The sequence below is a fragment of the Silene latifolia genome, chromosome 6, assembly GCF_048544455.1.
Source record: "Silene latifolia isolate original U9 population chromosome 6, ASM4854445v1, whole genome shotgun sequence".
In the NCBI taxonomy this organism is placed as follows: Eukaryota; Viridiplantae; Streptophyta; class Magnoliopsida; order Caryophyllales; family Caryophyllaceae; genus Silene; species Silene latifolia.
Genome location: NC_133531.1, coordinates 4930825 through 4955375, shown reverse-complemented (window position 1 = coordinate 4955375; position 24551 = coordinate 4930825). Strand labels below are relative to the sequence as shown.

The window sequence follows — 24551 nt, the reverse complement described above, 5'->3', positions numbered from 1 at the left end:
TATGAGGTACATGATGTGATACAAGCTACTATTGTATATTGTACAAAAATTATACCTTGTCTTAAGTTTAAGACGAGTATATTTATAAATACAGTGTGATAAAAAGGTTTAATAACCTTAATTAAAACTGACAAGTGTGACGTGGCTATCATATAGACATATGTAGTTATTATCTTAATAAAGATCATTTCATCTTATCTTAACCTAAATAAAAGCAACCAAGCTATCAGTTGCTCTACAGTGATTAACTAATGACATGATGGTATATACTATCCATTGATACAACTAGTACTTTTTTGGTTGACTATTAAGGTTCTTAATTGTGTTGCAATCATATTGGGCCATGCCACTTGCCCAAAAAAAAAAAAAAAAAAAAAAAAAAAATCATCCGTATTCGGGACTTGTATTCAAGAGTTCTAGTCAGTTAAAGTTTATCCCGCCAAAAATTTTGACCGATCATAATTCCTGACTACGATTTTTGTTTTCACCTTAGATCTTGTGAAAACGTACAATATATAAAAAAAAAACATTATTGTTTTCCGAAGTCGTAGTGAAGAGTTATTAATAGGGGGGTAAAATGAGAAAATGAAAAAATAGAGGGGACACAAGTGAAAATATCCCTAAGATAATTATCAGTCTATTTTTGTACACGATTACACATTGAAAACGAAAGAATCCTTCAGATAAATGTTGAGAAAAAGGATTGTACATCCGATGTACTTCACACTTAATAAGTTTTTGAGTCTTTGTGTATTATTTTTGAGTTCTATAGAGTTTATAAATCACATTTTAGTTTTATGAGTCAAAAATCAAAATTTTCTGAGCGTATATGTAATTTTTTTGAGTTATAATGTAATTTTTTGAAACTAATGTTTAAGTAAATGAACTCAAAAACTTTATGATAAAACTCAATTTTTTTAAATTGAAACTCAAAAACTTTATCTTAATGCTAAAAAACTATAGCATCTGATGTACTACATCAGTTGTATAATCCGCTCACTGATAAATGTTGCATTGTCGACTCAATAGTTGAACGCCAATTCTCATTTCAAACGACCATTTATGTCTGAAAGTTTCAGACGAGCATATTTTACCATTTTGTGGTAAATGCGACCACATAACGATTAAATGTTTTAGCTAGTATTCAACTACAAATTATTGTCCTGTTACTTTTTATCAAAATGTGGTCACAATCACATTTGGGCTTTGGCTGAAAAAGGGTCAAATATAGCCGTCTAAAAATTTTCGACGGTCTTAAGAGAAACTTGCTTATAGACAATCGTCACACATCTAACCATATTATTTTAGGATCCAGGCCCATCTTTAATTGGTGCGCAGCTGCGGTACACCAAGAAAATACTAGGACAACACAAAATTCAGCAACAAAATTGTCGCAATTTTTGGGTTAGTCGAATAAGTTCTTTCGGTCATACCCTCATATGGTCCGAGAACTTTTGAGACGATATCGATTACTTGATAATCGGACATAAATATGACACTTTGATACTTCAATTTAAATTAAAACCATGCTAAATTGTCAGATTACTTCCAAAACATTTTCTACGTCAAACGTACATAGATTATGGTAAAATGTATGTGACATTAACAAAATGGGACAAAAGTCCTTGCACATTTTGGTATTTGACGATCCGACATGAAAAGCCGAAACCAACACACTTTGATGACTAAATTTAACCAAAAACATAACAATTTTTCACAAAATAGCCGATTCCTAACTATGTACAACCGTGTCTGAATAACCCAGGTGGTAACTGAAACCTGATCAAAACAGCTACACATTTTGACATTGTTGTAGCCATTCTTGAATTCCAGACCGTAGAGAACGGTTCGGAGTAAGAATAAGATTTTCAAGTCTTAAACCAGTCATGGGTGAAGTATAACATCCACTATCAAGCCACTTTCTGATGTCCCTTCCTTCATATGTAAACCCATCTGCAGCCATGTGTGGATCCTCCATTATTTCCTGCAAGTTCACCCGGTCCTATAAATCAGTTTCGTCTTACAGGCCACAAAAATAAGCGTCTTCTGTAAGTCTGTAACGCGTATTACATTAATTACAATGAGATATTGTAAAACCGTAAGTTATTTACCAAATATGCCTATAAAAGAATTTTTAAGCACCCTTTTACGGTATTTGAGTAAATAACATGCGCTTGTATAAACCGTCTTACATAATTTGACGATATAAGTATTAGAAAGAACTAACCATTGAAATGGGACACCTGAAATGATGGGGTGGTTGTTCACTATCTTCAGAAGTCGGATTAATTATCGACAAGCCTTGGCCTGACCCTGACCCTAATCCTGTCCCTAACGCATTCATCGGTTGTAGAACCCTCAAGACATCAAATTCAAGATCAGGCCGGTTTTCAGGGTTGAGATCACAACAGCTCAAGCCCAACCGAGCGATAAGTACAGCATAGACAAGAGGCCAGTCCCCAGCAGAAGGGTCCAAAACATTGTCCAAATCATCTCTAACCAAAGCGTTTTTCACGTTCATAGCTATCCCCACGGTATTCAATCCGGTCAACAAGCGCAATAATATGATCCCGAAAGAATAAACATCAGACTTGGGTGTAAGCTCTCCGGTTGTAAGAAAGGAAGGGTCGATATATTTCATACTGCAATTTTTTACAGTTGAGTAAATCCTTGCAACCCGCTCGCTTTTGGTTTCAGTGTAAGACATGACATTGCTGATGCTGAAATCAGTGATCTTGCACGATAAATTATCGTCTAGAAGTACATTATGTGGTTTTAAGTTGCCATGTATAATGGAGTCGGGTTGGCTTGTGTGCATGAAGATGAGGGCAGAGCATATATCAGTTGCTATCTGAATCCTTGTTTGCCATGAAAGTGGGGAAGTGTTGTTCTTGCAGATGAGTCGGTCCTCGAGGCTGCCACCCGGGAGATATTCATATACAAATGCCAATGATTCTGGGCATATACCAATGAGTGTGACTATCTTTGGATGCCTTAGCTTGTTTAGGATGGCAACCTACACGAAATCGATATTCAAGACATTTTTCAGAGCATTACAGTTAGAATTAGAGCAAACAAAAGAAGCTACCTGTTGGTTGAACTCTCGAGGACCCGATATGCCACTACAATCAAACATCTTAATCGCAACTTCTGTATGGCACAGAGAACCTTTATATGTGCTCCTATAACCCCCTTCCCCAATCATCGATGTCTGATCAAAGCGATTAGTAGCTTTTTGCAGTTCCAAGCAAGAGAATTGAGCGACTGATTGTCCCTGAGCAGCTAGTTTCTTCAATTCTTCATTCTCCTGCAGAGCTGTATCCCTCTCCATCTGATATATATCGCATTTACACTTAACCTTCTGCAGTAAATCCACTGCAGAAATGATCTTCTCTTCAAGCTCCTTAATTTCAACATTGGATTTTTCAATTTGGCTCTCTAGCAATGACTTGTTATCCACTGCCATACGGAGCTCACGTGACACGACTTCCCACAATCTTTTCATATTCTCGATTTCTTCCTTTCCTTTAGCTATATTTTCCTCCATTGCTTTCCTCAAACCGTATTCTGTATAAAACTGTCTTTCAAAAAAATCCTGACCACGATGCATGGCTCCGTTTATAAGGGATGCATGAGGTAAGATATGAGATGATTCAGCGAGGTTATTAAGATCATTCGGCAAGATTAATGGCATCTCTTCACTATCTGGAGGTGGCTGCTTCACACCTTCCCTATACCCAGGAGGCTACTGGTTAGAACAGTAAAATAGCTCGAACCTCAAGTATTAGAGGAAGTATCACTTAATAAATATTCTTTAGATGCTAAAAACCTATGTTGCTCGGATTTTTCAAAGTACCTCGTATACCAGTGTCGGCCACTCACAATCAAACATGGTATGATACTATGGTACATTGATGGCCGAGTTTTTTTTCATATTGTGCTAAACCTATTGAAGTTTTTGACACAATTTTTGGTAAATGGACAAAATTACAGTAGGAACCATCAAAAGTGTGATCACAACATTCTAGATCCATACCTTGAATACTGATAGTCGGCCGCTGCACCCATTACCAAAATCCTTATCTTCAGGTGAGATGTAAATTCCAAAATTCCGTGTTACAGATTCATTCTCAATGCATAGGTTAACTGATGGAACCTACAATTAGGAGCGCAAAAATTCAGGTTTCAACTTAAAATCACGGGTGATCGACTGATTGGAGATCCTTCCAATTGTTAACTTTTCACGAAATTTTACCTGCAAACCATTCTATGTTACTTCAACACTTCATTTAACCACCTTGTCTTGTGTCAGACATTACTAATGGACAACAAGACAAAGGAAACGCGTCTGACAGTCAACATTATACACGACTCCCACTTGACTGCGTATCTTAGGAAAATGGTTCCTCAGTAATGAATTTACCAAGGACTATACAAGTCTTTCAGTTATGGAGTACCTGGGTCCTGGAATGTGGCACACATTTGAGTACAGTCACTAAGGATTTTAAGTACTTCCCGCCTTTCGCGTTGTCGGAACTCTTCCCAACTTCTGTGTCTCTAATTGAACTTAGAGGTGCTTCAGCATCTTCTGCAATTAAATGAAGCACCAAACAACAAATTCAGTGGGTCACTCACCATGATCAATCACATATGGCAAAACAACAAACGCATCAATAATAAGTAACAAGAAAGATTGTTATGGCACAAATTCTTGTTTAAGACAACAATATCCGTCTTAAACTTAAAACAGGTCAAGTATGGTAGATCAGACAAAAGAAAGATACCTAGGAACCAACCAAAGGTTTGTCTTATATATGCAAGTGACAGCCTATTTGACCCGTTTTCATCATAAGACGGATATTGCCGGCCTAAGAGAGACTTACTCTTGTTATGGATGATGGATCTAGAAAAATTTCAGAGCTGATCTTGCATAAATGTTTCTTTGTAAGTAACAAACCAGCTAAAGGAAATTTGGATAAAGGTTTTGGAAGCTCCAAAGAGATTATATATATAACCAAAAGCCAAAAGGTGTGAATAATCAATAAAGTATTCTGCGTTGAATGTTCACTGCAGATTGTCGCCCACACTTGACGACCAGAAGTAATTATTGCATTATAGCATTTTTTAATTTTATAACTTGACTCTTAGTCAATAAATTATAAATATACATTATACATAAATCTGAAGTGTTCATCCCACACGTCAGCAAAATTCCGGACCCGAAAAAGCAGGTAATTTAAGATGTATCGATAAAATGTTGCGACTTCTACATTCTGATATTCAACAGTTGGACCTGCATTGCTGAATCCTACACACTTTTTAATAATTCGATTTGAACAAAAACAGATGACAATTTTTCACAAAAAATCCGATTCCAATACACCAACACACTCATGCAAGATGCTCCTAACTGTATTTAACTCTGTGTGAAAAACAGATGTGGTAAGAACTAAGAAGTATCCCACGTCGACAGAACCTGATCAAAACAGCTACACATTTCGACATTGTTGTAACCATTCTTGAATTCCAGATCGAAGAGAATGGTTAGGAATAAGATTAAGGTTTTCAAGTTTTAAACCAGTCATGGGTGAAGTATCATATCCACTATCAAGCCACTTTTTGATGTCCTTTCCTTCATATGTAAACCCATCTGCAGCCATATGTGGATCCGCCATTATATCCTGCAAGTTTTTTTACAGTCCACAAAAAAAATAGTTTTTTTTGGTAAGGTGTATTATTCCTAGATATTGTAAATCCGCAAGATATTTATCAAATACGCCTATAAAAGAACTTCCGAGTATTCTTTTTATGGCATTTGAGTAAATAACACGCGATTTTATAAACCATCTTACACAACTGTGAAAGTGTGAGACTGTGTATCAGAAATGCCAAATTCGAGTGTATGAACTAACCATTGAAATGGGACACTTGAAATGATCAGGTGGTTGTTCAGAAGTCGGATTAATAATAGGCGAGCCTGAGCCAGACCCTGATTCTAACCCATTCGTCCGCTGGAGAATCCTCCAGACCTCCGACTCAAGGTCAGGCCGGTTTTCCGGGTTGAGATCACAACAGCTCAATCCCAAACGAGCGATGAAATAGGCCTGGACAAAAGGCCATTCCCCAGCAGAAGGGTCCAATACACTGTCCAAATCACCTCTATCAAAAGCAAATTTCACATCAGCTATCCCCAAGGCATTCATCCCAGTCAGCAAGCGCAACAATATGATCCCAAACGAATATACATCAGACTTTGGCGTCAGCTCTCCTGTAGAAAGAAAGTCAGGGTCGATGTATTTCATCGTGCAATTTTTTACAGTTGTGTAAATCCTTGTTCCGCGCTCGCTTGCAGTTTCAGTATCAGAAGTGATGCGGAAGATACCAAAATCAGTGAGCTTGCACGATAAATTGTAGTCTAGAAGTATATTGGATGGTTTTAAGTTGCCATGTATGATGTAGTCGGGTTGGCTTGAGTGGATGAAGATGAGGGCAGAGCATATATCAGTTGCTATCTGGATTCTTGCTTTCCATGGAAGTGGGGAAGCGTTGTTCTTGCAGATGAGTCGATCCTTGAGGCTGCCACCGGGAAGATATTCGTATACAAGTGCCCAAGATTCTTGGCATATACCAATGAGTGTGACTATTTTTGGATGCCTTAGCTTGCTTAGGATGGCAACCTACAGGATAAGATCCTAGCTAGGATAAGGAAACATGTACAGGTGCTTATATGCAGATAAAAAATGATGTACAAGAAAATTTTCAGAGCATCAGAGTTACAGACCGGATTAATTTTTGACAGTTTTTTCTCTGGAGCCAAACGCTCGCAGTTATTCGGCTTTGGTGAATTTGATAAAATATAGCAAAATGACTTACAAAACAGTTTGTACTTCTTATAAAGTGTAGTCGGTCCATAAAATTTTCATTACGGGTCATTTGAAAGAGAGTTTGTGTTTTCAACACAATGGTTAGGCTGCAGAGGTCAGTATAGCTGAAAGTCATTGAGAGGTGGAACTCAGGACCTGGTTTCAAAACCCGTCAGCATCCAGTTGCAGTTTAAAAAACAAGGACCAAGGCTACCCTCATCCAACATCCCCTTAATCTGCCTTTAAGCAACAACCTTCGAGGCACTATGGGAACAATCTTGTAGTAAATTTGTCACAAGTTCAGGATTACTCTCAAGTTATAGTGTTGAAAGTGTAGCATACGATAAATTGGAAAAGTTAATTTGTAAAATATATAGAGGCAAACAACAAAAACTGCAGAGTTCAGAAGAAAACAACCTGTTGGTCAAACTCTCGAGGACCCAAAATGCTGCTAGAATTAAGCATCTTTATTGCCACTTCCGAATAACACATAAAACCTTTATATGTGCTCCCATAACCCCCTTCACCAATCATCGATGTCTGATCAAAGTGATTAGTGGCTTTCTGCAGCTCCGAGTATGAGAATTGGGTGCTTGATGGTCCCTGAGCAACTAGTTTCTTCAACTCTTCATTCTCCTGCAGAGCTTTATCCCTCTCCATCTCATATTTATCCCGCTTATACTTGAACTTCTGCAACAAATCCACTGCAGAAATGATCTTCTCTTCGAGCTCCTTAATTTCGACACTGGATTTTTCAACTTGGCTCTCAAGCAATGAATTGTAATCCATTGCCTTATGGAGTTCCGGTGAGACTGCTTCCCACAGTCTTTTCATATTCTCGATTTCTTCCTTTCCTTTAGCCAGATTTTCTTCCATTGCTTTCCTCAAACCATATTCCTTATAATACAGTCTTTCAAAAAAAACCTGACCAACATGTGTGGAACCTTTTGAACCTGGTGGCCTATGAGCTGATTCAACGAGGTTATCAAGATCGTCCAGCAACGTTAATGGCGTCTCCTCACTATCTGAAGGTGGCTGCTTCACACGAATCACACCTCCCCTAAATTCAGGAGGCTACTGGTAAGAACAGTAAAGTAGCTAGAACATCAAATATTAAAGGACGCATCACTTACTAAATAGTCTCTAGACGCTAAAATCTATGTTGCTTCCATTTTTCATATTACTTCAGGACACACAATCGAACATGGTATAATACCTTAGGTTTTTTTTTCATAAAACATGTACTGTCTTTGGACATGCACGTGTGTCGGATATTTCTGACCGACTTTGAGTAAAATAGTTAAGAAACTCTCTGCTTAATCAGCTAAGGAGTAAGTCTCCATATATATATCGACCCTTAACCGTGACATAGGCCGAACCTCAAAGGCGTCAGGGTAATGTAGTTATTTTACAAAGTAGCACGCATACCTAGTATAAATCAGTTCATCCTTGCATACAAACCAAATATGGCAATAATCAGGAGCGTGGTGGAGCATAAATTTAGCCTTTTTTGATGTCGGGGCCGCAAATCTCCTTTAATATCAAGCAGAAGAAGCAAAGTTAGTCAGTCAGTCAATAAATTTCATATTGTGCTAGAATGTATAATTTTTTTGACAATGCAATCACTTCCTGGCCATGGACAAGATACAGTAGAACCCAATAAAGACACAATGAGTGATTTGCTAACCCTAGATCCATACCTTGAATACTGATTGTTGGCTGCTGCACCCATTACCAAAATCCTTATTTTCAGCTGAGATATAAGTTCCACAATTCCTCTTGTTATGGATTCCGTCTCAACGTACACGTAAATTGATGGAACCTACCATTAGAAGCACATATTTCAGTATCCAACTTAAAATCATTTGTTAGTGAATTCCTGACATTTCACCATCCATCCCTCGAACAAAACATTGCAAGTGGTTGATGGTGTAAATTCCGATGGGGTTGGTTGAAAGTTCACTACTTCACTGACTGCATATCTTAAAATGCAGTCTTTTTTACCGAATTATTACCAGGCACAAAGTAATGGAGTACCTGATATGAAGCACACATTTCAGTACAATCATCAAGTATTTTCAGTAGCTCTTGTCTCTCTCGTTCTCGAAGCTCTTTGATTTCTGTCCCCCTAAGAGAACTTAGAGGTGCTTCAGAACCATCTGCAATGTAATGAAGGACCAAATAGCCGATTCAGTGGTCACCATGATAAATCACATATGGCAAAACAACAAACAAGGTAGCTCTTTGGTTGAATTGCCAGCAAAGAACAGAAAGCAAAATCTATGTTACTGACACTCAAATGTACTGTGCAAGTGTCCAAAACCAAGTCCAATTGTCGAGTATCCGATACAGTACACAAAAAACTCAGAGTCAGCAACAAACTTCAATCTCATAAGAGAATGTGTCAGAAGGATACTCGTACAAGACATAAAGAACTAACACGCATACAAAGCACGATTAAAAAGGATATAAGATACCATGAAAGGGGATTATTACCTGAAAGAGGAATCATCTGTGCTGGTACATGAACATGAATTACGCAGACATTTCTTCCTCTTGCTTTCTTCAAAACCCATGACAGAGTTGATCTTCTTTCTTCTATCTCTTTCCCTACTGCTACATATAGATTATTGTTGTCTTCCATAATTGTTTGTTTTTCTCTTCCAACTTCTCAATCTTCCGGACTTGTAGTATTATATACTCCGTAACCAACTAAAAGAAACTTGGTCAACAAGTAACTGCAGAACATAGGCAGGTTCAATTGAAAGCTTCAAAGAGATTACATATTATCAGAAGAATAAAGAATTTAGCATTGAAATGTTCAGCAAGAAGTCAATATGAAATATTCACAGGTAGTACATACTTCAGGTGAGTTCAGGATGAATGGTTATTACAGCAATTTTAAATTTAGAATTTGACACAGTCCATATACATATACATATATCTACTTCAAGCAAGTTCCAGAGATGCCAATCTTAGAACAATAACATTAGCATTACACCTAGGACTCAAGCTCTAATCTCCCTCAAACGGCACGATAATGAGGGTTGGATTTACGGAGTCTTACTCTCTTACCCTTTTGTTGACAACACAGAAATACAGCTTTTGGATGACCATAGTGAAAATAACGCAATAATTACATCTGTTACTCCACAACAAAAGGAATCGCAACCAGTTATACCCATAACTTTGCTTTTGTCTCTATTAGATATGAAAACACTTTTTAGCAGACATAAGATAGAAACTAAAGAATAGAGAGACGAGTAGGATGTAAGGAGTGCAAACACACAATGTAATTGATTAGTCACTTGATATACAATTGTTTGAACAGCAATCTATGTCAAAAACACCTATACATGCACATCAACTCAATTAAGACTACTCAGCTGCTAACTATACCAATATACATGACCCAAAATGAAGTAGCAGAGATGTTGAATGTTCACCAAGTTATGTTATACGGAGTATTATAGAATTAGATTACTTTTCTCGACTGTCAGCTATCGTTTGCCTCAAGTAGCAAGTATATAACTTCAGCACGGAAATTGCAGCTTCCTAATCATCTCATGTTCATGCAGATCTCGTCATATATATCCAGCTTGAGTCACTGCTTCACTTGCAGCGGTAAGCCGGTATCGAGTGTGTAGTCTTAGAATGTAGAGAGACAGACTATAGAAAATTATTGCAGGAAATGCAAGAGAAACTGGGATTGATTCAATTACATATATACGTACAACCCATATGACATGCACAAGACTGCTATAACCACAGAGTTGTGACTGTGACTAAAGCTCCCTAAATGGAAACATTGTGAACCTGGGATGACAAAAACTGTAGGATTCTCTGTGCTTCAAAAGCGGAAAAGAATCATTCAACTCTGTTATGTAGTTGCCACTCTTGAATTGCAGAGCGGAGAGCACGATTTGGAGTAAGGTTATGGTTTGTAAGTGTCACATTGGTCATTGGTGAATTGTCATGGCCACCATCAAACCAGCCTCTTATAGCTTCCGCTTCATAAGTAAAGCCGTCTGAAGCAATGTGTGGGTCCTCCATTACCTCCTGCAAACATGAGACCAACCCATTTACGATTTAACAATAAAGTCAAACCACATCTTATAAATCCAGAAACTCAATGACTATTCAATTGAATTTCATATGGGTCCGCGTTAGAGATAGATAGGTCTTAAAGGAGAGAACGAAAAGTATTTTATTTGGTTGTTTATTTGTTTACTTGACGCTTTTCAAGAGCACTTCGCATCCCTTTTATAGGTGAAAATTATTAATAACGAATAGATGTTAATAACTAAATGCAGGAAATAAAAATTCATCATCTATTAGTCAATCCCCTGATACTATTATCATGGGACCGTCTTATAGAGAACGTGTATCACGTTTTGCCAAAACGAATCATCTAAAACCAAGAGAAGGTGGTAAAAAGATGAGCACTACTAGTCCAACTGCACATAACAAAACGGACTCATGTCTGATGGAGCGGTGTTTTTTTGTATCAATGCTAAAAAAAAAGTATGAGAGATAACTTGGTAAAAAGATGAGCACTACTATTCCAATTAGTCTGTCCCCAACCTCTTTGGCGGAGAAATGAACCAAAACCACCTATGAGAGATAGAGAGGCACAAACCGACCCAACTAAAGTGTCGACACACTTGAAATGACCTGTTTACTAGATCTAATCCTAACTAACCTGGAAAATGGGGCACATGAAATAACTTGGTGCTTCATTGTTCAAAGCCAATGGAGTTACTGATAAGCTTTGGCACGAGGCTTTCATGGATTCAAGAGCACTCCATACATCAGATCCAAGATCAGGGCGGTTCTGTTTAACATCACAGCACCTCAAAGCCATGCGAGCCAGCTGCTCAGCCTGCAGTAAAGGCCAATCCCCAGCAGAAGGGTCCAACTCGCTACTGATAGTGCCTTTAGACAAACCTGATTTTGTCATGAGTATTCTCAAAGCTGATTTTCCAGTCAATAGGCGTAACAATATAATCCCAAAAGAATACACATCAGACTCAGGTGTTGCTTCTCCAGTGTCAAGAACCTCGGGGTCCATGTGCACAAATGCGCCCTTTGGATCAAAATAGTCTATTTCGCGGGTACCAAGATTGGAGAGCTTGCACACACAATTGGCATCAAGTAGTACATTTGAAGGCTTTAAGTTGCCATGTATAATGTAGCTAGGCCAAAATGAATGGAGGAAGATGAGAACAGAACATACGTCTACGGCGATCTGAATTCGGGTCTGCCATGATAGTGAAGGAGCATTATCCTTACACATGAGTCGGTCCTCGAGGTTTCCTTCTGGTAGTTGCTCGTATACTAAAGCACAAATTTCTGGACACGTACCAACGAGACTGACCAAGTTTGGATGCTGCAGCTTGCTTAAAACATCTACCTACAAGGAAAAGCCATCGCTGATCAATCTGCTAACCATATGCAAAATGCAACAACTAACACAGGGTAAACCTGGGAAACTGACCCTAGACCTGACCCTGAACTAGAGTTAAATAGAACAGCACAAAATGACCCATAATTTGCTGGATCATCCGATGTGTACCTCTTGATCAAACTGTTGAGGACTGTTCGTCAAGCTTCTATGGTTAAGTATAGTAATTGTTACTTCGGTGTCACACAGATAACCTTTGTATACGCTGCCATAGCCTACTTCCCCAATTTTCAAGGATTCATTAAAGTCCATAGTTGCCTTCAACAAATCTGAGCAAGAGAAATCAGCGAGTTCAACAGGAACATCAACATGTGAGTTTGAGCTTGATGGTCCAATATGACCAAGTTGTTCCCTCAAATTCTCAGCCTCTTTAAGAGCATTGTCCCTCTCCGTCTCTAGTTCTTCGTGCTCATATTTGTACATCTTCAACATTTCCTCTACTGAAAGTAATTTCTCCTCTAATTCTTCACGGCAATCATTTGATTCCTCAAATAGCTTTTCAAGTGAAAACTTATCAGCATTTGTCTTTCGCAGTTCAAGTGAGCCTTTGAGCTGGATTTCTTCCATAACTTCAATGGCTTCATATTCTTTAGCCAATTCTTCCTCTACTGCTTTCCTTAGTTTTATTTCTTCGTTATACAATCTTTCGGCCGTTTTAGCCTGCCAAATTCACATTCACAAATTGATATTATTACAGATAAATAACTAATGCAAATATCGTTTTCAGACGATGATACGAGCTACGACACAGGTAGACTCCATCAATCAGATTCTTATCCAGTTAATACGACACGGGTATACTTAACTGAAAAAATCGATTTAGTTATATACGTGCTCTCCCGTAACGCAGTAGTAAATGCACCTAAAATATTTCAGAACATTAAATAATAAAGCAACTGACAATTTGTGTTACAAGTTCATAACATATCTAGTTTTTTACCTTAAAAATTGCATCACTCAACGCGTCTTTCTCGGCTTTCAGGAGTCTCATTGATTCTTTAAAAGCAGCTTGGCGCGATTTTTCAGCCTCTATCATTTCACGTTCAAGTCGGTCATAAGGATGATCACTTATGCTACTTTCCTGCTTGAGCGGGACAACAAATTCATAAACTTAGAAGGTGTTCAGTATTCTACGCATATGTTTTAGTGTCCGACATTGAATGATTAAAAGAAGTGGGGGTGGTTAGTTGAACATTCACCAATTGGCTTAAGTTTTTGGGTTGATATGGATGGCAAACTGGCAACTCACTTCAGAATGGTGAAACTCGAAGATAAAACCAAAACCATTAATCAAACAAAAATGACTCACTGATTCATTTCCCTTCATGAACATCGATGAGGACTGAGATACACACCCTACTGACGCTGATCCTGATCTTGAATATGAACTGTCAAAGCTATCAGTGCTCCAGCGCGATGGAGGCACATCAGAAGCCGCAGTTGGGTTAATAGCTTCCCTACATCCATTTCAATGCCAATTTCAATCACCCAGGAAAATGAGAATATGTAGACAAGTAATGTTTAGTTTGCATGATTTCAATTTTGACGGTGCACCTTTTACATGCTTATTCTTTAAGTACTAACTAGTAACTTCGCATGATTTCAATCTTGAAAATGTACACATCTGCATATTCTACTCCCTCCGCCCCGGTCATTAGTGATTACCACTAATTCTCTCTCATAATTTCAATCTTGAAAAATAAATCATGGTAGAGATACAGGGTCGATAAAGATTAAGACTGATAATATTTACCTGGTGTGTATAAGACTACCACTGCAAATAAACCAGATGTGACAGAAAGGGGGTGCATTATCCCTGACATAAGCGGCCTTTTGAGACCTTACTTCTGTCATCTTCCTGTTTTCGACACAACAAATTCAACTCAGAAACTCCAGAACAAGGTTAAGCAAAAACACAAATTAACCTGACAAATTTACAATAAATCTGCGGCCTATGTATGTAAGTACCATGAGTAATGCTGATCTGCTGCAGCCCCTATCACAAGTTTTTCAATATTGTACTGTTCTATAAGTTGTATTATCCCTTTCTCAATAGAATCAGACTCGATGTATAGTTTTTCTACGCGCACCTACAGTCACATTAAGAGAAAAAAGTTTGATCAGCTGAAGAGAGGAGAAGAGAGAGTTCAATTAACACGTCAAGGAAGTCACATCCGAAACCAATCAACAACAATCGGGTGAGGTAACAGTTAAATTTAAAAAGTTATTAGTTCAATCTCCTCTCACTGTCTCACACATGACAATATCATATGAATTGATCTTTTCAACAATATCGATGTACATGATAATTATTTTAAATAAGAATTCGTGTTTAATGAATAGACGGAGAAAAAAAAGGAGAGAGGTTCACTTGATTAACAACTATATGAAGTTACATCCCCAATTACCCACCAATTGGTAACAGCAGTGCGAAGCAACTACATTTATAAAGTGATTAAATATGTTCATCTCACATTTATCCAATGTAATATTACAGTAAGTTATTGTAAAAGTAATCATTTTTAATGCTCACAAGATTTATAAGATTGATGCCCTTTGAAAAAATTTATAAGATGATGAACTGGAGTACATGACAGTTCAACGACAAAACTAGTTAAAAGAAGATAACAATACCCCAAACTTCCGAGAGATATGGAGATATTCATATGGCACAGCAAACATTTCTTCCCTTCCCTGTTCTCTGAAAGACTTAACTTCTTTTTCTGCCAATGTAATTGCAGCCAATATAAGCAACTAACTATATGAAATGTATGTTTGAAATAATTCTCGGAGAACAAGTGCTTACAGAAGAAGCCACGACTAGCTTACACAAAGGGGGAATAGCGGGTTTTTGGTCAGACGGTTTACAATAAGATGGAAGATTTTTATTTGAGTATCAAAGATAAGACTTTTAAAAATTCACTTACAGAGTATATCTTCACCCATTTGTACTGTAGGACCGTTTTACCCAATTTTTGCGTGGATGCAAAATATGAACTGATTATGACGTAAAACAAAAGGTGTACATGATATTATACCAGGGATGGATACTTTTTTGGCAGGTTGATGAACATGAATAAGGCACACTATCTTTCCTCCTGAGTTTTGCAAAGCCCATGTCAAGATAGACCTGCATTCGTTGACTTCCTTGCTCACCGCAACATAAAGCTTTTCTTCTACTTTCACACCTTCTGTTTGAAATTCCCCCATCTCTTTCCCCTTGCTAAAACTCATCGTTTGGGAGTTGAACTGATGGCACGAAAAGGCGAAAACTTAGGCAAGACAGTATCACAATGAACATTGAACACGCAACAACCTGACCCAAAGGAATCAGTAATGCGGGCAAAGAATGTCACTCTCTCATATTTGTGTCTATATACAGAATAGACAAGAAAATATTTAGATAGTCCAACTATGGGAGATATTGTGTTGTTTATTTATTCGACGTCTTCAAATAAATTTGTCCTTTCTGATGACATGAAAGCCTTTACCCCTAAGTTTGCACTGGTCTACCTTTGAACCTGTAAACCAAACAGTAGCTATATTGCATATATATATATATATATATATATATACAAACTTGAAAAGACCGGGCTTGAGCTAGATGGCGACATGTGGTATGAAATGATCATCATTCATCAGCTGATCATCTCATACCTTAACTTTCCTTCTTTTTATTACCTGTAAACTAATGCCGTACAAAGATGGAATCTTTCAGTTCAGGTTCAAAAAAACAATATAGTAGTGATCTATTTATCGATGCTCCAACCACACGACATCTCTCGAACAAAAAATTAGCATAAGTAATATTATTGTTGAATTGCTCTCACTCGGACGTAGTGTTGTAATCCATACAACTTGGTCTTAAGGAAAATTCCACATTAATTGAATAGATTAAATATGAACAAGATACAAAAAAAAAAAAGTAATTTGTATATGACCTGAAACTGAAATCTGAATTGAACGATCCAACTCACACTCGGTCCAAACTATGACGTACCAATACTGATCCATTCAAAATGGCTCAACGTGGAAAACCTGCGCTGAATCGACAGGAAATGAATAGTTTATATAACACATGTATCTATCTATTAAAGAAAAAAAACTTTAATAAACCTAACCCAAATTGACCTGTGGATCTACCTAATAAACATGTTACCTTTTGATCTTAGCTCCCCATTCAATATCAAGCAAAAGAAGGAAAGCTCGTCTGTACGCTTGGTTTGTGCTAAGCAGTATTCAATTTTTGACATTGCAAATAGACTAAGTGTTACTACCTGGAATTTGGCCTTGTCATCTCACCACCATTTTACAACTACACTTCTAGGTTATGGACGGAATTAAAGTAGAAACCGACAAAAGCTTGAGGAAGTACCTTGGCAATTATCCTAAATTCACACATTGAATACTGTCTGTTTGGGGCTCCACCCGTTATCAAAATGACATTATCCTTAATTCCATGCATTACTTGATGCAGTAAGAAATATTCTCATATCCACATCATAGTTTCCACTTTCTATGTTGAGAAAACCCGAATAAAAGTTCTCATTCCTTTTTTGCTACACAAAAAGTCATCAATCTACCCGACTTGCACTTTTTTTTTACCCCAATCCACATCCAATGCCACTAAACTACCAAATTGGGCACTTTAAATACTCCGTGATTACCTAATCGCCAAATTATCACACTTGCACACTTCTTAGAATTCTCTATTGTATTCCTTAAAACGAGATTTTATGGCATGAGAACTTTGGTAAGAACTGCAGGGAGTACTTTACGATAGTTTATGTAAACACCATTACACATACATCAATTGAAGTGACATTACAATCGGAATTCCATCCAACGAATTCAAGCATTACTTTTGCTTTACATATTAAACTGCAAACAATTCCAGCGGCACCAATCATGTTATTTTCTAGTATCAATCAGAAATGTTTTCCTTAGGTAGCAGATATTATTCAGCATGCAGTTTTGCAGCATGCTAATCAGCTCATTGCATAACGAGCTTATAGTATTACCATTTAATTATGCAAATACAGAAGACCGGTGCAGGAAATGCAGGAGAAAGTGATCTTATCCCTTAGCAGTGTTGTTCAACCGTAATTCAGGACCATGCCGTTCTATAAACTTAAGGAAAGGGAAACATTGAGAACCTGGAGAGGAGGAAAACTGTAGAATTACCCGCTTTGGTTATGTTGTAGCCACTCCTGAATTGCAGAGCGTAGAGCATGATTAGGGGTAAGCTCAAGGTTTGCAAGTGTCATATTAGTCATCGGTGAACTATCATGGCCACTATCAAGCCAGCCTCTAATAGCCTCCAGCTCATAAGTAAAGCCATCAGAAGCAATGTGCGGATCTTCCATTATCTCCTGCAAATTCGATACAAGGAATTACTACATTGTTAGATATAGATAGTAGGAGGAAAGGCAAGGGGAGGGGGGAAAATAAAGTTGTTTTTCTTCCAATTCTTCCCTATGTTGGGCGGACTTTGATTTGCCTTGGACAATGGAAGTATATACCTCCATCTCCCTCAAACCAATTTACTATTGAAACACAAGAAAATTTATCTCTCGCTTTCCCTCCCCTGATTTTTCCTCCATCCAAACAAGGTGTCCGAGTCATCTAAAACAGAGAAAAGGGGGCGAAAAAACAAGCACTAACTAACCTGGGAAATGGGGCACATGAAATAATTTGGTGGTTGATTGTCAGAAGCAAGTCGAAGTATTGATAAGCTTTGGCATGAGGCTTTCATAGGTTCGAGAACCTTCCATACTTCAGATCTAAGGTCGGGACGGTTCTGCCTGATCCTGTCACAGCACCTTACAGCCAAGTGAGCCAGCTGTTCAGCCTGTATAAAAGGCCAGTTCCCAGCAGAAGGGTCCAGCATGCTACCGAGATTACGTTCAGACAAAGCCTTCGCCACTTCCTTGGCTATTCCCAATGCCGATTTTCCAGTCAATAGGCGTAACAATATAATTCCAAATGAATAAACATCAGATTTGGGTGTTAATTCTCCGGTTAAAAGAAACTCAGGGTCCATATACATAATTGTGCCCTTCGGTTCAGTATTGCAGATCAATGTAGTCTGATACATTGAGATTCTGCTATTCAGTACCACACGGCAGATGCCAAAATCACTGAGCTTGCACACACAATTGTCATCAAGTAGTACATTTGCTGGCTTCAAGTCACCATGTATAATGCAGCCAGGTCGGCTCGAATGGAGAAAAATGAGGGCAGAACATAACTCTGTGACTATCCGAATTCTAGTCTGCCATGATAGTGGGAGAACATTATCCTTACAGAGGAGTCGATCCTCCAGGCTTCCTCCAGGTAGATACTCGTAAACAAGAGCCGAAGAATCTGGACAGGCACCAACGAGAGTGACCAAGTTTGGATGCCGCAGCTTGCTTAAAACTTCAACCTATAAGAAAAAGCAATAGCTGATCAATCTGGTGACTTGCAAACCAGAGCAGAAGAAAATATATGCTCCGATAGTTTAAAAAGTTGGTCTGCTCCCTTCCGGGTGTACTGATGGTAGCTAGTAGGGGGTGCCTATGTTTGCAATTGATGCGTAGTGAACAAAGTTCTGTGAGCAGTGATTGTTGGGATCTGAGGGTCGGTGCAGAGTGGTCGCTGGCATGAGAGTTGGTAAGACGCTGTCGTTGGCGGTTAAAATGAAATATCTAAACAACAAGTGCAAGAACGTGAAATACATATTGTTCAACGAAATAAAATCCAAATAGACGTACCTCTTGATCAAACTCCCGACGACCCTGTCTGCTATCAGGTTTAAGTATCTTTACTGCTACTTGAGTTTGACGTAAGAAACCTTTGTATATGCTTCCATATCCCCCTTCTCCAATTTTCAAGGATTCAGCAAAGTTTTGAGTCGCCTTCTCCAAATCTGAGGGAGAGAATACAGAGAAGTAAACAGGGACATATGACCTTGATGGTCCCTGGCAAAGTTGTTTCCTCAGCTTGTCAACTTCTGTAACAGCATTATTCCTCTCCATCTGCAAATCTTCGTGCTTATTTTTGTATTTCTGCACTGACTGCTCTGCTGAAAATAATTTATCCTCCAACTCTGTAAGGGATTTATTTGATTTCACAATTAGCCTTTCAAGTGAAAACTTTAGACCCCTCGTCTTATGCAGTTCATGTGAAGTTTCTTTCCAGAGGTTCTTCATAATTTCGGCTTCTTCCTTCCGTTTAGACAGCTCGGCCTCTTTTGCTTTCCTTAGTCTTAATTCCTGGTTATACAGTCTTTCAGCGTTTTCAGCCTGCCCCAACGACATAGTTGAAGAAATGAATCAGAAAAAATAGGTAATAACAAATATGTCAGGATTTTCTTTTTGAAAAAGCAATAGATGCTTTTGTGTCATATCGTATGAGGAGTTCAGATATTCTTCTACCTTACAAATGGCATCCCTCAGAGCCTCTTTCTCAGCTTTCCGGAGTCCAAGTGTTCCTTCAAAAGCAACTCGGGGCAAATTATCAGCCTGCAGGTCAATCTCCTGTTGGAGCAGGCAAACAAAGTTGTAAACTTTGGAAGGATAATTGCGTTGACAATACATTTGCTAAACATATGATAGTATTTTTCACTCTTACAAGTGAGGCATATCAAGCATTATAGGAAAGTGGAATCGAAAAGACTAGGCAAAGCCCAGATGAGTGATGTTTCATATTTTTGCCCACAATTGATAGAAGTTAAGCAACTAACCACAAGTGATCAAATTTTATAAGAATAACTGAAACTCAAGAATGAAACAAAAACAAGCAAGAGGTGCTCACTGATTCCGTTCCAAACATGAACATCGATGAGGAATGAGAATCATTGCTGGTAGTGCTCCAGCAAGGTGCGAACGGATCATAAGGCGTAATTTTGCAAGGACTTGACTCTGCTTTCCTACATCCAATCCAAAACCAATTTTGATTATAGTCTCGATAATGTACATCTCGACTCATCTTTATATTGTTGTTAAACTATGAAAACCAGTTTGGGCCACACTCATAAGGAGGAGAGAGCCCCACTTCATAAACCAAGACAGTTTAAGCCTAAAACCAATTAGTGATAGGACGAGTAGCTCCGTGGTTTATAAAGTAGAACTCCTCATTTTGTCAATATGGGGAAACCACATAATATGAGCTCTTAACACTCTCCCACACATGTGAGGTCCCTTGGATCACTACGGCGAAACCATGGGAGCGCACTGGAGTGGTAATTAACAAACCCTCAAAAAGGCCCTCCTCCAGTGCCATTAGCTCAGTTTAAATTCATCAAACCAAAGACAAACCATGGGCTTTGATACCGTGTTAAATTCATAGAGAGAGAGAGAGAGAGAGAGAGAGAGAGAGAGAGAGAGAGAGAGTCCATTTCATAAGTCTAAGAAGGTTTCATCCTAAAACCAATGTTTTCAATGGCATGTTTGTCCCACAACTCAGGTTCAAGATTTTCTAATCCTACGTGGACACCATTTCAACAAATAATTTTAATTTCTAAGGTTTCTAACCAAAATGACATTTTTTTTCTAAAAAAAAAAAAAATTAGCATTATTTCGAAAAAAATATTCCATGAAATATTTAAGAGTTTCTAAAGTGAAATGAAGAGATGTGTGCAACATTAATGCTTAAAATTTCCAAAAATCATACTACACACTTCATAGACCCTTCCCTTCCTTTTTACTTACGCCATGTAATGTTGTCTTTGCAGGAAATGCTAGTATCTGTAGGGGTCGGGTAAAGATCCCATACCCATATCCTTGTGTGTCGTGTCCGACATTAACGCTTAAAATTCCCAAAAATATCATACTATACGCTTCATAGACCCTTCCCTTCCTTTTCACTTACGCTATGTAATATTGTCTTTGCAGGAAATGGGAAATGCTAGTATCTGTAGGTGTTGGGTAAAGATCCCATACCCTTACCCGTACCCATATCCTTGTGTGTCGTACCAGACACGGATATAGCTCAAAAGCCGAAGTGTTGAACATAGGAACAAGGCAATTTTTGTCGCAATTTTCAATTTGGAACACTCTCTATGTTTTCACATGGGTGAGGTTTCATATACGGTACACTCGCCCTATTTACAAGTCATACAAACTTAGATAACTAATATCTACTGATTACTACTCCTTAGTCCCTCCATTCTATTTGATTCTATAATCTCTATGTTTGATTAAAGTACACATATATTCAACAAATATATAGAATCAAATAGAATGGAGGGAGTACTGTTTATTTACTAACAAAGAATAAGACGGAATTTTTACCTGGTGTGTATAAGATGACCATTGCACACGAACCAGATGTGACAGAAAGGGGGTGAATTTTCCTCAACATAAATGGCCTTTTTAGACCTTACTGCCATTCTCCTGTTTTCATGGCAAGGAATTCAACTCAGCTATGTTGTATTTTCATAATAAAGCCAAAATCAAGCGTAAGCTGAATCAAAAATAGACCTACACAGTACACACTACAGGTGAAATAAGTATGTGGCTGAAGTATTAAGTACCTTGAAAAATGTTTGTCTGCTGCAGCTCCTATTACAAGTTTTTCAATGTTGTGCTGTTCTACAAGTTGTACTATACCCTTCTCAATAGAATCAGCCTCGAAGTATAGTATTTCTATGAGCACCTAATCAAAATAAGAATTTAAAGTTGGATCAGGCATCAGCTCAGAAAAGGTGAGAAATTTCACTTAACTAAAGCACGTTAAATCTGAAACCAATTGGCAATGAACAGGATTCAATTTCATGGTGTATAAATTGATTAATTCTGTCTCATCTCACATGTGATATCATATGGCTTGGAGCTTCGCAACAATGTTCAGAACTCGGGAGGACTAATTGGTTTATATAAGAATTAAGATTTATCTCTTTCACATGCGATCAAATCATATGGGTTGAAGCATTTCAACAATAACGTTTTCAGAATGATTTAACAAACTAATTTAAAGAAGATAACATTACCCCAGATTTATGAAAAATATGGAGACATTCATCGAGGACAGCCGATATTTCTTCCCTTTCCTTCTCTCTGGAATACTGGACTTCTTTTTCTACAAATGTATTTGGAGGCATATAGCCATCTAAACAGAACGTGGTTAAAAAAAGCATCCAAGAACAAGAGCATACCAAACAAATCACAACTAGCCCAAACAAAGTGTAATGCTGGCCCTATGGTAAGACTGCTTTACACTGGCTTTTTGGGTGAGTTTCAAACATAAAAATTTCAAATATAACGAAATTCTCAACCTTGTGCGGTGTAGAACTGTCTTATCCAAATATTTGTCTAGCCGCTAAATATTAAGTCAAACAAAATTAGTTGATACATACTTGCTGCGGGTATTTTCTTGGTAGTTTGTTGAACATGAATAATGCACAATTTTTTTCCTTCTGTGTTTTGCAAAGCCCATGTCAAGATAGACCAGTTTTCTTCGATTTCCTTGCTGATCGCAACATAGATCTTTTCCTCAACCATCACACCTTCTCTTTGGAAGTTCCTCATGTATTTTACCCTTCTAAAACTCGTCGTTTGAAAGCTGAAATAATGACAAAATACATATAGCTGCCTTCAAGACCAGGAAAACAAAATCTTCGGAATAATAAAACATGCGACAAGAAATAAGTTTCGGTAAGATCATAACACAATACACATACAAGATGCAAAAGTATGACCCGGAGTAATCGTTAACGCAGGCAAAACATGTCAACTTTTTTCATTTGGTGGATGTCAATTTTTTTCTCATAATATTGTTCACATAGAGAATAGGCAAGAAAAAAATCAGAATGCTGCATTTCTGAGAAATTTTGAGGAAACAGTCAATATGTAAGAGTTTGCACACAAATGCGTTGACTGTTACTTTCCTCATTTAATGTCCCTGAAATGCAGAGATTCAGTCTCACTATGCAAGAGATCCTGATGTTACTCCATAAATAGATTTGACATCTTTTACACCAAAAAAAAATGATTTGACATCTTCAAAAAGATTTTTCTCAAGACGCGTAAATCTGTAATCCTGTTAGATTTGTAAAGGTAAACCTTTGAACCTTTAAACTGAACAGATTTGTAATTGTAAACCTTTGAACCTTTCAACTGATCACACTACACCAGTCATATTCGAACTTGATGAGACAGGTTCAACACAGTAGGCATGACACCATTCCTCAACAATAGCATTATAAGAACAGCATTACTACAGTGCTTCAGTGTCTCTTGTGTATAGTGCAGTAAGAGAAGTCGGATGTTAACATAAATTACGCCATAAAGTGCATTGATACTCATTTCCGGATGTAGTGCAATCACCAAGGATTTTGTGTACTTCATTGTTTCCGGATTCCCTATTTTCTTCAGTTCCCGCGTCATTAACTTAAATTTAAGGTGCTTCAGACTCATCTGCAATGTTTAATTGAAGCACCAAAAAAAAACAGCAAATTTAGTGGATCACCAATTCACAATCATTAGTTAAATATGGCAAAACAACAAACTGGGTAGCACATTAGTAGAAATGCCATAAAGAACTGAAAGAAACAACAAGAGAAGCCGTGAGTCCGTGACCAGGCCTTTGTCCCAGAATGGTTTCAGATTTTCAGGTTGACTAACATGAACCGTCATATGGAATTTTATTGTAATGCTAACAGAAGAAACATTTTTGAAAGTTTGCAAAGCAAGAAACTGTCTACAGTATACAAGACTTCACTAACAAAGACGTACGCAAAGCAAGAATAAAAGAAAAAAATATACTTCGTACTTAGGAAGAGAATTGTTATTACTTGGAAGAGGCCGGAAAATGAACATGAATTACTTAGATATTAGTGCTCTTGATTTTATTCAAGTCATTTCAGAGGTAATCTTCTTTCCTCCGTCTCTTTCCCTACTGCTGCAGTGCTGCATATATATTGTTTCTTCCAACAATTTGATGTTTTCTTCTTCTCTTCTTCCATGGTTCCTCGGTCCCTATCTTCCTGACTAATGTAAGACTTTACAAAAAACTAACTAAAAGCAAATGGCGGAATACAGATGTAAGGTCAATTAAATAAATAACTACAGAAAAATGCCATACTGCCAAAAGCATTAAGAATTAGTTTTTGAAGTGTTAAGAAGTAGACAATCTGATATTGTAGCAAATGCTACAATTCATAATGAATGGTAAACATAGCATTTTTTTAATTTACAAAAATAAATCAGTCTGTATACATATCCCTGCCTCAGCACAAAAGG

The 24551-nt window shown here is 37.7% G+C and overlaps 3 protein-coding genes across 5 annotated transcripts; all 3 read right to left on the bottom strand.

The window, feature by feature from the left end:
• Positions 1 to 1556: 1556 nt before the first annotated feature.
• Positions 1557 to 4546, bottom strand: LOC141586097 (U-box domain-containing protein 33-like). 2 transcript variants are annotated; one of them, XM_074407225.1, is made up of 5 exons: positions 4458 to 4546; positions 4037 to 4156; positions 3089 to 3731; positions 2228 to 3016; positions 1557 to 1984 (listed from the first exon to the last, which is right to left on the bottom strand). In XM_074407225.1, the coding sequence occupies exons 2-5, from the start codon at positions 4066 to 4068 to the stop codon at positions 1793 to 1795; spliced, it is 1656 nt and encodes a 551-aa protein (XP_074263326.1). In that variant the 5' UTR covers positions 4069 to 4156; positions 4458 to 4546; the 3' UTR covers positions 1557 to 1792. The 2 variants fall into 2 exon arrangements, with proteins under 2 accessions (XP_074263326.1, XP_074263327.1); XM_074407226.1 differs by lacking the exon at positions 4458 to 4546 and having other exon boundaries at positions 3089 to 3726; positions 4037 to 4152.
• Positions 4498 to 9999, bottom strand: LOC141586096 (U-box domain-containing protein 33-like). 2 transcript variants are annotated; one of them, XM_074407224.1, is made up of 8 exons: positions 9360 to 9999; positions 8901 to 9022; positions 8564 to 8685; positions 8292 to 8396; positions 7281 to 7923; positions 5913 to 6677; positions 5477 to 5681; positions 4498 to 4588 (listed from the first exon to the last, which is right to left on the bottom strand). In XM_074407224.1, exons 1-7 carry the CDS (start codon positions 9505 to 9507, stop codon positions 5490 to 5492), a joined length of 2097 nt encoding a protein of 698 aa, XP_074263325.1. In that variant the 5' UTR covers positions 9508 to 9999; the 3' UTR covers positions 4498 to 4588; positions 5477 to 5489. The 2 variants fall into 2 exon arrangements, with proteins under 2 accessions (XP_074263325.1, XP_074263324.1); XM_074407223.1 differs by lacking the exon at positions 4498 to 4588 and having other exon boundaries at positions 5177 to 5681.
• A 135-nt stretch (positions 10000 to 10134) lies between these two features.
• On the bottom strand, positions 10135 to 24524 carry LOC141587372 (uncharacterized). Its single transcript, XM_074408843.1, has 20 exons — positions 24104 to 24524; positions 22667 to 22872; positions 22301 to 22419; positions 21845 to 21966; positions 21603 to 21704; positions 20125 to 20239; positions 19746 to 19847; positions 19083 to 19613; positions 17996 to 18754; positions 17512 to 17699; positions 17136 to 17208; positions 15366 to 15576; positions 14962 to 15050; positions 14296 to 14417; positions 14081 to 14185; positions 13637 to 13784; positions 13268 to 13411; positions 12439 to 12987; positions 11566 to 12276; positions 10135 to 10922 (listed from the first exon to the last, which is right to left on the bottom strand). The coding sequence occupies exons 2-20, from the start codon at positions 22836 to 22838 to the stop codon at positions 10731 to 10733; spliced, it is 4554 nt and encodes a 1517-aa protein (XP_074264944.1). The 5' UTR covers positions 22839 to 22872; positions 24104 to 24524; the 3' UTR covers positions 10135 to 10730.
• Between the last annotated feature and the right edge of the window lie 27 nt (positions 24525 to 24551).